General features: G+C 49.8%; 1 protein-coding gene across 2 annotated transcripts in view; it reads right to left on the minus strand.

Moving 5' to 3' along the window:
- The window catches only part of LOC122384151 (protein FAM50 homolog), a 31,403-nt gene that overhangs the window by 10,676 nt on the left and 6,486 nt on the right, over nt 1-14,241 (minus strand). For both annotated transcript variants that reach the window (XM_043371202.1, XM_043371203.1), the window contains exons 3-4: nt 1,024-1,188; nt 268-679 (exon numbers count right to left, since the gene is read on the minus strand). In XM_043371202.1, coding sequence (XP_043227137.1) covers nt 268-679; nt 1,024-1,188 — 577 coding nt within the window. The remainder of the gene's footprint in view (nt 1-267; nt 680-1,023; nt 1,189-14,241) is intronic.

Below are 14,241 nucleotides of genomic sequence, written 5' to 3' on the forward strand. Positions count from 1 at the left end.
GATGACTTCGCACAAATTGACTTCACAGCTGCCTAAACGGAATGCACACCAGGAAATGAGCAGCAATTTCTACGAAGATGCTAATGAATTAGGAGTTTGTGGTCTGATATGCCTAGAGCGCAACCACCATCGCAGCCCAAACAGCAATCAACGATATACGCCACATACCCGCGGTATGTCACACAATTACGCATAACTGACCAAAAAAAAAAAAAAAAAAAAAAAAACACCAAAGAACCTCTAGCCCTCGTGACGCCCGCGACTGACCTTTCTTCATGCGCAGGCTGCGCCGGTGACCTGAGCCGTCCCAGTAGGAGAAGGTGATCTCGATTTCCTCGTTCTTGAGCGCCTCCTGCTTCTGCTCCCACTCGAGTCGCAGCTGCTCGCGGAGTTCATTCTCGTGCTCTTCTCGCTCACGATCGCGCAGAAATGACGTGTCCACGTCAGGGTTTTTACCCAGTTTTCTGGGTATTAGTTTTGGCGCCTGTGAGGACGATTTGGCCGGCACCAGAGCGTTGGAGGAGGACGGTTCGGAGGACGGTTCGGAGGACTGCGAGGACTCGTCCGCCGCGTCCTCAGCGGCCTTCACCGCTGGACGGTCTCCGTCGGACTTGTCCTCGTCCTCTTCCCCTTCCTCATCCTCTTCGTCCTCGTCAGGGTTGAAGGACAAACTCTGAATCTGGCGGCACACAGAAGCTGGGATCAGCAGAGTCGTGGCGATCTACCCCAGCCATCACCATTAGATCGTTAATCGACAGGACCTAAGACATGCCTGTCTTTCCAAATCATACAGTGCAAAAGATAAACGAGCAAGTTGCATGATGGAAAGATATGAAAAGGTTGTAAAAGACGCAATAACTGACAAAGACCACACCAAAAGCAATGAAAATGCGTCATATGACGTAACCACAATCATAGATAACAGTAGAACTGGAAAAGTAGAAAAGTAGAAAGAACAGTAGAAAGTAGAACTGTTCTACTGTTATCTATGCCACAATCTATTCACCGGTCGTACAGACTCACCTGTTTCTTTTGCCGGTCCTTTTTGGCCTGTTTGGCGTCGATGGCCTTCTGTCGCTCGCGCTCTGCCTCGCGCTGTTTTTTGGCCAGCTCCTGCTCCCTCTCCTGGACCACCTTCTCCTGACGGGCCTTCATCTCGTCCAGCGTGACCAAGCCGATGGTGGACGTCTGAGGGAGAGGGAGGTCAGCGGTCAGACGTGAGTCAGCGGTTAGAAAGTAGGGAGTAGGGTTCGACGGCAGGGGTTAGAGTTAGACGGCAGGTCAGCGGCAATACGATACAAGTGAGAGGTCAGACGATAAAGGTCAGCGGTTAGACAACAGGAGGTAGAGGCCAGACGACAGGTCAGCAGGTCAGTGATAGGACATGGGTCACCAATAACGCCAGAAGGCAGGTCATTTATCTAGCGATTGGCCAGGGTCAGACGACTCCATTGACCATCCGAATCCGACGGCAGAGGTCACCAGTCCGGCGTTAAGGTGCCAAACGGTGGTCAGAGTGAGTGCTCTACAAGGTCCAAGGAGAGCGTGCAACAGTAAGGCGAATAAGTGGAAAAGGTCACCAGGGGCGGGTGATGCAGACATCACATCAGGATTTAATAGATACGATAAAAAATGGCAGCTCTGGGTAAAGCATCTCGAGAGGAAAAAAAGCCGGAAGGAAGGTTCAGCAGGATGGTATTACCTTTTAGCCACGACAAAGCTCAAATGCCACACTGGTCAAGCGGATCATATATTGAGCAGTCTGTAATGAATAATAAGCCGATGTAGGCCGAACAGTTGTCAGCGAGCGAGTGGGACGGATGTTATGAAAAGATCAGACTTACTTATAGGCAATCACATCAAACTGTATATTACGACACGGCGGAACACCGCCGGAAAATCACAAAATGTTAAAGGGACTATCCAACCTTCTAAAATGTTGTTAAAACCAGTTAAATTGTGCCCGACTTTATAGATTGGATGACCAGGAACACGGTTCTGGCATTTATTTTTCATTAAACATCTTAGGCTTCCCATATTCCAAACACAAACTTTCAAATATGTGACGTCACAGCCCAAAATTACCTCCTTTCCCAGGCCACATTACTGTCATAAAGCTGATTCTTTTTACTCTGTAGGCACCACAACAAAGTTCAGACCAAGTTTTAAGCGATTTTTCAACGAACAACCCCGTTTAAATCAGAATGACTAAACGAGGTGACGTCACACTAACGGTCGCTCCATGTTGAAGATAGGGCCTTGTACAAGGCCCATTTTCAAATGAAGGGAACGAATTTCTTCAACACCAAGAGGCCGCGGGGATTGCAACCTAGATAGATAGTGGTTTCTGAACCTCGCCGCAAACTTGGCTATCTCAACTCAAACCCCATGTTAAAGGTGGGATAGTCCCTTTAAAGGCCCTGGCAAACCATAAAAGATGCCGATGCTACTATTGACATTTCAGAAAGTCAATGAAGAAACGGGATATGAGAGAAAGGTATCCGACGTTGCGCAAGAGATATCATTTGACAGCAGGAAACGTCCAACTCGCTTAGCGATAACGTCAAGACTGAACGCTTTACAATGAGTTCAACGACTTCCGCTATGGGGATGGGGAGTGGGTGTGAAAGTCGGCGTGCGAACCGAGTAATATCACTTTAAACTGGTCTGTCGGTGTGAGCCATCGCTTCCCAGCCAGGTGCACCGACAGTTTGAACTGCGTCATCGATAGCAAAGATTACACACTACCTCCGACTGGCACCCTTCCCCCACGCACCGCTGTCAGTCCTTGTGAAACCGCCGAAATCTGGACAAGACCGCTTAGTGAAGCCGGCGCATAGCCGCACGCGCGCAGGGGTGTCTAAGAGCCCCCCCCTCTCCCCACTATACAGTGGAATTACGCCGCATTGCGGTAGGACTGCGTTACGCCCGTCGGGCCGGTCGGGCGGGCCGCTGGCTCACTGGCCCGCACGGGGGCCGCTCGGCAGCGGCGAGTCGCCGGCGGCAGCGGCAGACAGGGCTCTGAGTCAGGCCCGGGCGGACGCGCCGCGCGACGCCGCTCGCCGAGACACGAGTGCGACACGAGAGAGGAACCAGTGAGGCACGCGGACCGAACGAGAGAGGACGGTACGAGAGAGCAGCCGGGTCATAACGAGACTGATGAAGTAGTGTGACTAACGTGCGGCAGTTCAGCAGAGCGTGTTGTGTGTGAGACATTTGGTGAATCAGAGGACAGTGAACGGACGGTGGTACGCAAATCTTCCCCGCTGCAGCCACCGGCGGTGGCCGGCACGACGTTTTCTGTGACCTGTGACCCGCACCAGCCGCCACCATGATCGAGGGAGCCGTGATGTGGACCAGTCTGGAGACGGCCGAGCTGATGGCGCTCTGGCGGCGCACCGAGACACAGCAGATGTTCCGCAGCTCGGGTCGCAACCTGGCCATCTGGGAGCGACTCGCCGAGGAGCTGCTGGAGCGCGGCTTCTACCGGACGGCGCACCAGTGCCGCGCCAAGCTGCACAACATGGTCTGCCTCTACCGAAAGGTGGAGCGCGGCGAGCTGCCCCGCGCGCGCTGCCGCCACTACGATACGCTGCGAGGGGTGCTCAGCGCCGGCTCGCGTGAGGAGCTGGAGCGCTTCAACGCGCCGTGGGAGGAACGCTGTCGCCGAGAGCGGCTGCTGCGTGAGCAGGAGCTCAGTCAGCTCAACAAGCTGCCGGCAGGAGACCGACACAGTCCAGGGCAGACTCAACTGAGTCCAGGACAGACTCAGCTGAGTCCAGGACAGACCCAACTGAGTCCCGGACAGACCCAGCTGAGTCCGGGACAGACCCAGCTGAGTCCCGGGCAAACCCAGCTGAGTCCAGACCATCCACAGCTCAGCCCGGCCACGGCAGGTTCCCGCTCAGCCTCCTCCCCACTCGGCAGTGCCTCCAGTACCGGTCGGCGTCCGCCTCCCACCCTGGTGCCGCTCGCCGATCAGGGAAAGGCACAGCGGAGACAGCTGCCCGAGCTGCTGCCGCTGAGCGCGCTGTCCCCGGATCGTGCGCAGGTACGACCATCTCTGTCCCCGGGCTTCGAGCAGCAGCAAACCGTGATTTCGCCGGGCTCCGTGCTGCCGAGAACCGCAGCTCGGAAGGACAGCCGGACTAATGAGAGCGTGTCCAGCCAACGGACAGCTTGCTCAGCTGAAAACGAGGTCAGCAGTCAACAGCTCGACCTTCCAACCGATCTGTCAGTGAGAAACGTTTCCAGAGACGCGACTTCTGGTGTCAAACGAAAAGCTGAGGAAGATCTATCACTTGCAAAGAGACTGCCCGGATCGGCATTTGTCAGAGTTATTCCCGAGGCTCTGCTACGCGCTGGATTAGGCAACATCGACTTCGAAAGGCGAGATGTGTACAAAATGGGGCAAGACGCAGAGAGTGTTCGGCGACAGCGACTGGCCTCGGCGCTCGCGTTCATGCGCGAGACGGCGGCCAGTTTAAACGGCCTGCGTGTCGAGCGCTGTGAGAAAGAGGTGACTCCTGCTCCTAGCCACTGGGAGAGGCCGACAGACCTACGACTGGGTCCAGCCGACCTGAGGAAAAGAGACGACACAGAACAGAGGACCGACAGGTTCCAGGAGAGGGACGGGCGATACGGGAGAGACGACAGCGTGCCGTTCCGTACTGTCCACTCGTCGGCAGAGACAGAAGACATGCCACTGTCGCTGGTGACCACCCGGTGTTCTCGTTCACCGCCGCCGCAGCAATCGTGCCGTCTGATCATCAGCAGCTCCCGGTCACGCTCGCCGGCCTCACCCCACCGTCTTATTATCAACGACGACTCGGAAGTCGGCAGTTCAACGTCCCCACCGCCCGGCGTCCCAGCGGCACACCCAGCTATCTCTGTCGGCCACTGTCACCCCGTGTCGGTGGTACAGTGTAGCACACCCCCGCCCGCCCACTGTCAGTCGGTGGTCGGCCGACTGTGCCGCTCGCGCGCCAGCTCCTCGCCGTCCCCTCCGCGGACGATCGCCCCCGGCCCTCCCCACGCAGAGGCTCCGCTGGTCGGGCTGCAGCATCAGCGACTGATGGGTCTGCGCGGCTCACCTGAGCTGCTGAAACCACAAAAACCCACCAGCGGCTTCACAGCCTGGCAGACGGCCGAGCCATCCGTGGTCACCTGGCGGCGGGTTCATGAACTACTGTCTGACGCGACCGGCGCACAGATGGCGGCCTACCCATTTCTCGGAACCCCGGTAGCACTGGACATGAGGTGATTGAGTGGCTGCAGCGGTGCCGATTGTGTACAATAACGTCCTGAGCGCTGCCGCAATGCAGAGTGCAACGCTCGCTTGATCGTTACTGAGGCTTATCGTTACTGAAATAGAATAGAACGCCTCTCACTGAGCCGAACCCAAGCCGTGGGCGGCACCAGATTACCATTGTGGCGACCGATGTGCTGAAACCGATGTTTGCAATCTTGTCCCAAAGGCCCAAACCAATCAAGATGCCATTTCCGATACATTAACTGTATATGTTGCTACTTAGGCGATCTTTATCGTGCAGCTTTCACGGGAGAGCAGAGTGTTTGCTGAAATTTCTAATTTTAAATGTACATTCCTTGTTATGAGCTTTTTGCACGATGGCCGATGAATAAGGAATGGCTCGCTGCTGTTTATGATTTGTTGATGATTGTTATGTTCCGTGTACATGTGCATGTCAGCATGAAATACAACCTGGAAATGACGTGATGTTTTCTATAAAAAAAAAATGTAAATGCCTATGTAAATCAATGAGAAGTTAAGCCGAAGAACATCTATAAATAAAGTTCTTTTTGTACAAAAGGGCGATTCATCCACAAAAACCGACACGGATATCGCTCAGACGAGAAAACACATACCTACATTACTAGTAAAAGGGTAAAAAGGGGCCACGAAAAGCTACTGAAAACGGCTATGGCTTAAAAACTAACAACTCGGCTATAAGACCGACGAAGCACAGTGATTCGATCTTTTGTTAATTGTCTTTCAACTGAGCAAAAATAATAGATTGTGACCATCGCGTCAGTATCAAAACTGTGCGCTAGTTCGGGACTGACTGAATGCCTGACATCGAAAAAGTGTGTGCCGAGTTATAGAGAGAGCACGAAATGTCCACGATATGATAAGGAACTCTCAGGTCCATGGCCGAATAGCAGGATGGGCATAGGCGGCGGAACGGGGAGCGCACCGGGGCACCGTGCCCCCTTTGATTTTGGCATTTAACATTAGCCCTATGGGCGCTGCATGGAAAGAATGGGACCAAAAGTCGACAGTGCCCCCCCCCCTAATTGAAGGTGTTCCGCCGCTACTAAGCATGGGTGTTTTGTTCCTAGTCCAGCAAGGAATAACTCACAAAAACAATGCTTTCTAGACTCGATTCAAGACCACATAACCCTGCAAATATCTGCAGACTACTGAAGAAAACGGCTAAAGCACTCGGTAGCGACTTCGATTGAAGCAATGCCGAGTGCCGACATTCAACAGTCAGAATAATTGATTTATTGTGCTTATAGCATATACACAACAGCAACGATCCATGGATGACATCCCGAATCATACGTGGCTGTAATAACAATAAGAAAATGAAAAAAAAAACAGCAAAACGTGTAGTGTAGCCTACTGTCGCCTCATATGGCCCTTTTTTCTTCACAAAAGCCACGCTAGTCTGAATTGTTACCGCCGAGCCGGTAGCTCAGAGCGTCGCTCTCTCGGCGGCACGCGCCGGTGAGGGTGCCGCGCCCGCACCGCGGCCCCGAGGCCGGTACCGGTGCGGTCAATGCACACATATACACACAGCCGACAGCACGCCTCAGCCGCCGACAGCGAGAGAAGCGCACCAGCTCGAGAAGCACCGACCGCGCCGGCCGTGTTGTAACACCCACTTCCTGTTTGGAGACCGGTAGAGGCAGCATGTCATACCGACATGGATTTAGATAGAAAATCGGCCAAAAGCCGATTCGAACAAGATTTCGCAGCAACTGGGGAAAGCTTAAAAGCAGGACTTAGCTGGACAGACCACCTTTCTACGTGATCCATCCAGAAAGATAACCGTCAAAGTCCTCCTGTTATGATGGAAAACAATTTCTCTACAGCTATGTGGCGAGACGAGAAATGGGTGAAAAGGTAGTACGACCTGTTATATTTTTGGATTTCACCGGTGCTATATGTCCGCAAAACATGTCCTCATACGGGTTAAAGGGTTTAACATGCCAGTATCACAAAAAGTTGGTCACGAAGCCAAAGTTTATACGTTTAGATAATTGGCATTACGGTTGCCACTTCTGCGAGACATTTGTGCCTATAGGTTTAAACAGTGAAAAGATGTTAAGCACTCAGACTTCGAATCTTATAACTGAGCTACCAACCACTTCAACAGAATAAGAATCGTTGAGTTGAAAGGGCGTTAAAATATTTGTAGAGAAGAGCTGCACCGAGTGGATCATCAACAATCTTGCTTCTATACCCACGCGACTTGAGAACTAAAAAGTAAAATTTAACACGAGCTCGATAGCGGCTTCTCATCTGACTTTCAACAAAAATAGCAAGTGTTGAGTATCCATGACAGGTTGGATGATGATGTAAATAATAAACCAAATTATTACAAATGCATTCAAATATATTCAAAAAGACACACAAAGCTTTCGGTTCATGGAACCTTGATCACTGTGCAAATACTATATATGGCCTTGGTGCAAATGAGTACCTATAACAATCGCTGTAACCGTCTAAAAATTCTTTGAAATTAATCAGCCGCGTGTTTTCTTCTTCTGCTGGTCTACCACCGATTTTGCTGCCATTGACGACCATGTGATAAATCCGCTCCTACTGTTAAACGTATCACGTGTGATGATGTGGGCTGCTTCCAGGACCTTCCTTGTACCTTTCTTTATATTGTTTTCTAATATCTTCGTGCCGTCCCAGTCAGGTAAGTGGTTACACTTTTCTATATGCAGTACTATTGCATTTGATGTTCGGTGAAATTTTACATCGCTTCTGTGTTCCTTCAAACGAACTTCCACCCCTCTTCCCGTCTCCCCAACGTACGTTCTTTGGCACCCTTTGCATGGTATTTCGTAAACTACACTTTTTTCATCACTGGTATAGTGGTATCTTTTTTGGTTTCATGGTGCTTGACTAAATCTTGAGTTTTCTTTCCTGTTACTGTAGCTACTTTGATATCTGACTTTTCAAGTGTTCTTACTATGATATCAATATTTTTCGAATTTGGGACCGAAATCCATCTCTTTCTTTTGTTGGCTTTTCTTCTCGTGTCATCTTCGTGTGCTTTGTTCGCACGTTGTTCGTCTCTTCTGTTGGCATCGCCGCCGTTTGCTTGGTTCGCGCGTCGTTCGTGTCTTCTGTCGGTCTCATCTCCGTGTGCTTGGTTCGTACGTTGTTCGAGTCTTCTGTTGGTGTCATCGTTTTGCGCTTGGTTCGTTTCTTGTTCGTATCTTCTGTTTTGTTCGTTTCTTCGATTTTTGATTTTTTCGGCGTTTTCTTTTTGTTTGATTAAAAATCCTCTGGGATATTTCAGTTTTTCGAACGAAGTATAAATATGATTGAACTCCTCCTGAATGAATTCATCGCTGCAGATTCTTAGCGCTCTGAGAAAGAAACCGATAACTATTCCGCTTTTCGTCCTTTGACTGTGTGCTGAGTAAAAGTGCACATAATCCTCTTTGTTTGTCGGTTTCCTGTGGACTTTGAATTTGAAGCCTGCGGCTGATTTTACAATGCAAGTATCTAAAAACGCCATCTTTTCTTCTTGTTCTTCTTCAACTGTAAATTGGATGTTTGGATGAACAGCATTCAGTTTGTTTAGCGCTTCAGAAATGTCAGTTTCTTTCGGAATGATTGCTAGTACGTCGTCTACGTATCACAGAAGCGATGTAAAATTTCACCGAACATCAAATGCAATAGTACTGCATATAGAAAAGTGTAACCACTTACCTGACTGGGACGGCACGAAGATATTAGAAAACAATATAAAGAAAGGTACAAGGAAGGTTCTGGAAGCAGCCCACATCATCACACGTGATACGTTTAACAGTAGGAGCGGATTTATCACATGGTCGTCAATGGCAGCAAAATCGGTGGTAGACCAGCAGAAGAAGAAAACACGCGGCTGAATAATTTCAAAGAATTTTTAGACGGTTACAGCGATTGTTATAGGTACTCATTTGCACAGTGATCAAGGTTCCATGAACCGAAAGCTTTGTGTGTCTTTTTGAATATATTTGAATGCATTTGTAATAATTTGGTTTATTATTTACATCATCATCCAAAAATAGCAAGGTTTAAATCTAAATTGTGCAAAGCATCAAAAACCTCGTTTACGCTTACTGAACCACCTCACAACGCCCTGTTGCCCACTGCTACTCTTGCACTCATGCAGACGAGACTTCAAGGATCATTTTGCAACATATTTAATGCGGCAATAACTGCAATGATGATCTCGCTGAGACATTAAAGGTCATATAGTTATGTGTAGGCAGATACTGACGAGAGCTGAACGTGTCGCAAACAAAATATGCACGATTGCTAAACATATCCCCGAGATAATGTGACAAAGCAAGTAGAATGAAGGAAATATTCCCAAATCACAAAAAAATAACATAAAGCCACAATGCATCAAATTGATGCGGCTCTCCGACATAACTGGTATCGATTTTCACTTCCGTCGGTACGTTGCCGATCTTTGCCAGCACAAATGGCGATTTTGCCCCGACAATGGAGTCACATATCAGATCCATTAGACCGGCGACCCTCTGGTGTTTCACCCGGGCACCGGAAACTTCAGTCACATTTATCTACTTACTGCGGTCTCATGAAAAGCAATACCACCACGTCTACTGAGAAAACCTTACAACATTGTCACGGAGAGTCGTGCTAACAGATTTGATTGAGCTTAGGAGCATCGTAAGCGAAGCGGTTATTCGAGGCACGGTGGCTTCAGAGGTGTACCACGAACGCATTTGAAATATAATGTCTCAACAAGACTGTTATGAGAGTCTCGTAAAACAAAACAAGCTATTTGTATTCCTAAATCAGTAAATAAGCACTACTAAACGAATCAAAAGCCACACAGCAACAAGCCGCCCTGCTGAATCACATCCTCGGAAGATTCACCGGAAGAAGGCGAAACTGGGCTGCACGCGGCGGTCCCGTTCTGAGCCCGGCCCGGCTGTTTCTCGGAGCCCGGCCGGCCGGTGCGGAGCCCGGTCCCGTGTTCGTACCGACAGGACAGGTCTGGCAGCGTTTCTCCCGGCGGCGGCGGCTCGGTTCGCACTCAGACCTGATCCCACCGACCGGCCCAGAAGGAGGCGGTGCTTCTCCTCCGAGCGGGCAGTCCCCACCGCGACACAGTAGGCCGGCGATAAACCGGAGGACCGCTAGCCCGGCCGGGTGGGTGTGAACTGGTCCAACCGCGCCGTCACGCGCTCAACACCGATTTACGACCGTTAATATCTTCAGTGAGGTGGCAGGGATAGGCAAAACGGTAATAGCTCCGTGCAGTTTGCGAAACAAGACGCGTTTAGCCCCGTTCCGAGTACCTAGTAGAAATATGCGAGAGAATATATGACAGATGAGCAAGATCTCACTGAAATATAGTATCTCGACTGCGTTTTTTGATGTATTGAATATTGGCTTTTGGAAGGGTTGGAGACACGAGGCATCTGCAGGCCATCAATAAATATGTATCAAGACTCAAGTAAGCAATCACCCGAATTGGAATCATACGAGCAGGATTTTTCAGTGGTTAGTTTCAATTTTTCCGAGGATAAGCCAAACTATAGAGCCTAAAAGAGTTAACATAAAAGAAGTAGACAGAAAAGTTACTTTTAAGACGACTTTTTAACGCAAAGTAGCATGAGTTCGTCGCTCTCACCTTTTGCAATATGGCAGTAGCTTTGTGCTCAGCAAAACAAAAAGTGAATAACCGTTTTCTAGGACTGCACTGACGTAAAATGTGGGATATGATCGCAAGATACGTATCTCGGCATTGGGACACGCATTATCTGGCCTAAAAGAACAGGTTTTGAACTGCATCATCCATCTTAGCATAATTGGACAAATGGCTGAGCGCGTCCGGTTCGGAGAACCAGACGAAAGAACAGATAGATACCGGCATCTAGAAAGGACAGCGCAGGTTGGGTATCAAACATTACTTTAATGGTCTGGGTTATCAGATACATCACAGGTATTGAAATGAGGCTAATCTTGCACGGCTTGTATGTATTGTCATGTAAGTGCGACAAACAAACAAACAATGCATCAGATAAGTATTCTCACACGAGCGCACACCTTCCTTAGACAAGTTAATTCCTTCAAAAGAACTGACACCACACATGAAAACGCATGGACGCGATGTGGAATTACCAGAGGTAAAACCCGTTCCGAGTCTATGACATGATCCCTTGTATGTGCCAACGTTCATCCTATCCCGCCAGCATGTGAAAGTGCAAAGTCACCTCAAACAACAGCTGTCAGAGGGCAGAGAATAACGAAACAACCCCTCAGGACGCCGGATTTGCCATCTGCATAGGCGCACCGGCCCCGGTTTGAGGCCTGTCATGCGTGAGCGCAAACAGCCGAGCGGACGGACCGGAGTTGCCAAACGACGGTGGCTCAGCTCGGTTGCCAGTTTTGCGCTGAGTCCCCATGTCTGCGGTCAGAGCGTCGCCAGCAGACACCCGTTTGACCTGACCTGAGCGGGGTATCAGCCGAGGCGCAACTCTTACTCAAAACCGCCACCAGTACCGAGTACCAGCAGCAACAGAGGGTAAAAATATGCAGCACCGCTTGTCGCAGCCTTCAGATACATTATAACTGACGGTCTTGAGAAACGTACGAGCATCAACCTCTTGGTCCCATCGCCACCACCAACCATTGGCACAAGCATTGACCAGGCTACAGTCCCTTTAGAATTCAAACAGTGACTACATGCGGATAGCACGCGGATAACGCAGTAATGAAATGCGGCATCCCTCATCTCCACATGCCCAACAATAATCAGGCATGTCATGTGCGACATACGCCGATCGGATACCAGGGTCGGCCCCAGTATGGCGTACGGGCCAGTGCGGTGCTGCTCGAGGATCTCTCGAATGGGGCGAAGTTTGCCACCTTACGCCAGGCAGGTCACCTAACGCCAGGGCCCTGTTTCACGGTACGACGCTACATTGCGCTACGCAATATACCCTGCGCTACGCTACGCTACGATAGGTATTGTTGAGGCGTTCGAGACGAATAAGCCTCAACACTCCAGCGTTGCGCATCTGAGTTTGTTGATGTTTCCATGGAAACCCAGCACACCGATACGCGTAACGCGCTGTGGCGTCGTGCCGTGAAACAGCGCCCAGTTAGGTAGCGCCAGCGGCGGACTGTCGGTATCAGGGCGAAATAAAGTCGGCATCGACGGTGGACTAAGTCGGTATCAGGGCGGAATAAAGTCGGCATCGACAGACTTCTCGAGCAGAGTCGGAAAATTACCGGCAGCCGGCGCGATCCTCACATCTCGACCGTGACAGGGGAAGAACCGAACCACGACAGCCCAAATCTCCGGAGACGGAACACCGCCGACGGCAGAACAGAGCAGCGTGGGCGTCACGATCGCATCCATCCCGCGGCATCTATCGGACGCCAATCCTCTCCGACGTCCGGCGCGCAGCGTTAGGCGGCGGCGATGGCTCGGCGGCGCTCCCGGGGACGCCTCCATCCGGCGGTCCGGGGAGCGGACCTTGCACGGGGCGCTATTTTGGGACGTGACGACGTGCCGACCGCACTGCAGGACCGGATCGGACGACAGGAATTACCAAACCGCCGTATTAACGAGCATGGCTGCGGCTAGATACCAATCAGCTATTTTAGCCAGCTAAGGGTTCATGGGGTACAATGGATGCTTGTTAGATTCGTACGATGACATATTATCATTGGATTAATCCATAGCAAAACCGGAGGTTGCAGGCTTCAATATCTATAGTTATCGTTGAGACCTTGGCAAAAATCATATCCCAAACTAAATTGCGGTAACCATCGTTCTTACCGCGTTGATCCGCGGTGATAAAAAAAAAATCAATTAAATGCAAGGCACTATAGGGAAATTCGAGAAATAATGTCGAAACTTTTCAGCAATGGTTGCATCAATTGTTGTGGCATTACTAAGTCAAGTCTTCAGATTACAATCACTTACTGACCAATGTCGCTTAATAATTCAATTCCTGTTGCTTATTTCGCCATTCAGCAGTGTTGCAATGAATATGGGCGACGACGACACTAAAGCCCTGCATTCATCCTTGGTATTTACAAATCAACGCCTCACTTCCAAGTAAGACAGTCCAACAATGTATGCCTAGAGGATCAGAGATGAAACAAGAGGCAGCACTTTCAGCCCATGGCTTGCGCTATCGATGGTCTCCGATGGGTGTTTCATCACCCACCTTTGACGAACAGTTAAGCTACCAGCTAATTCTATCCATGTAACACTTGGCTAACTGGTGCGTCATCTCACTATAGGTGGGGTTTGATATCGCGAATTAACCAGAAAGATGCCCGATTAGGTTAACTAGCTTCCAGATGCTCATAAGCACATACCATTCACACAAAGGTGTGTAAAAAAGTAGCGTCTGTTACCCCACAACTCTTTAAAAAAAAAAAAACAGTATCGAGATGAAACAAAGACACGGGGATTTCTGGGACATTTGTCTTTCAGACGAGTGTAATTTTATCGGGCATAGTTACCATCGTGAGCCAGAGAGGTTTGCCAAAGTCCAACCGATTTGTGAGACGGTCACGGAAGAAATCCGTTGGCATCTGACGTGAGCACTGTACTCATGTACCGGATGTCTCCGTCATCCGGTACATTGGCGACAAACCGCTGGGTGTTGGATAAGGGTCGTACGCATGAAAAACGCTGCTAATGTAATTATTCCCAATGGAATTAACAGCATTCTAGTATGCAAGTGGACTTATTTGGCCTTCTCTGCCGTTTAAAACTCGACGATAATGCGCTATTTCATTCGATATGTGGAAGAATGTCTGATTAATCAATTTTGGCGTGACTCCGTTACCGCAAAGCTTTGAAATTTTCCGAAAACGTATACAAAAGGTTGGTGTTTCAAACCCTTAATGCCTTATAATTCTAGGAACTCTCTTATTTCCGAGATCATTAAAAAGAGGCATTACACTTCAGCACTACCAGGAACCGAAAACCA

This window comes from Amphibalanus amphitrite, unplaced genomic scaffold (assembly GCF_019059575.1).
Source record: "Amphibalanus amphitrite isolate SeventyFive unplaced genomic scaffold, NRLGWU_Aamphi_draft 000182F_arrow, whole genome shotgun sequence".
NCBI lineage: Eukaryota > Metazoa > Arthropoda > Thecostraca > Balanomorpha > Balanidae > Amphibalanus > Amphibalanus amphitrite.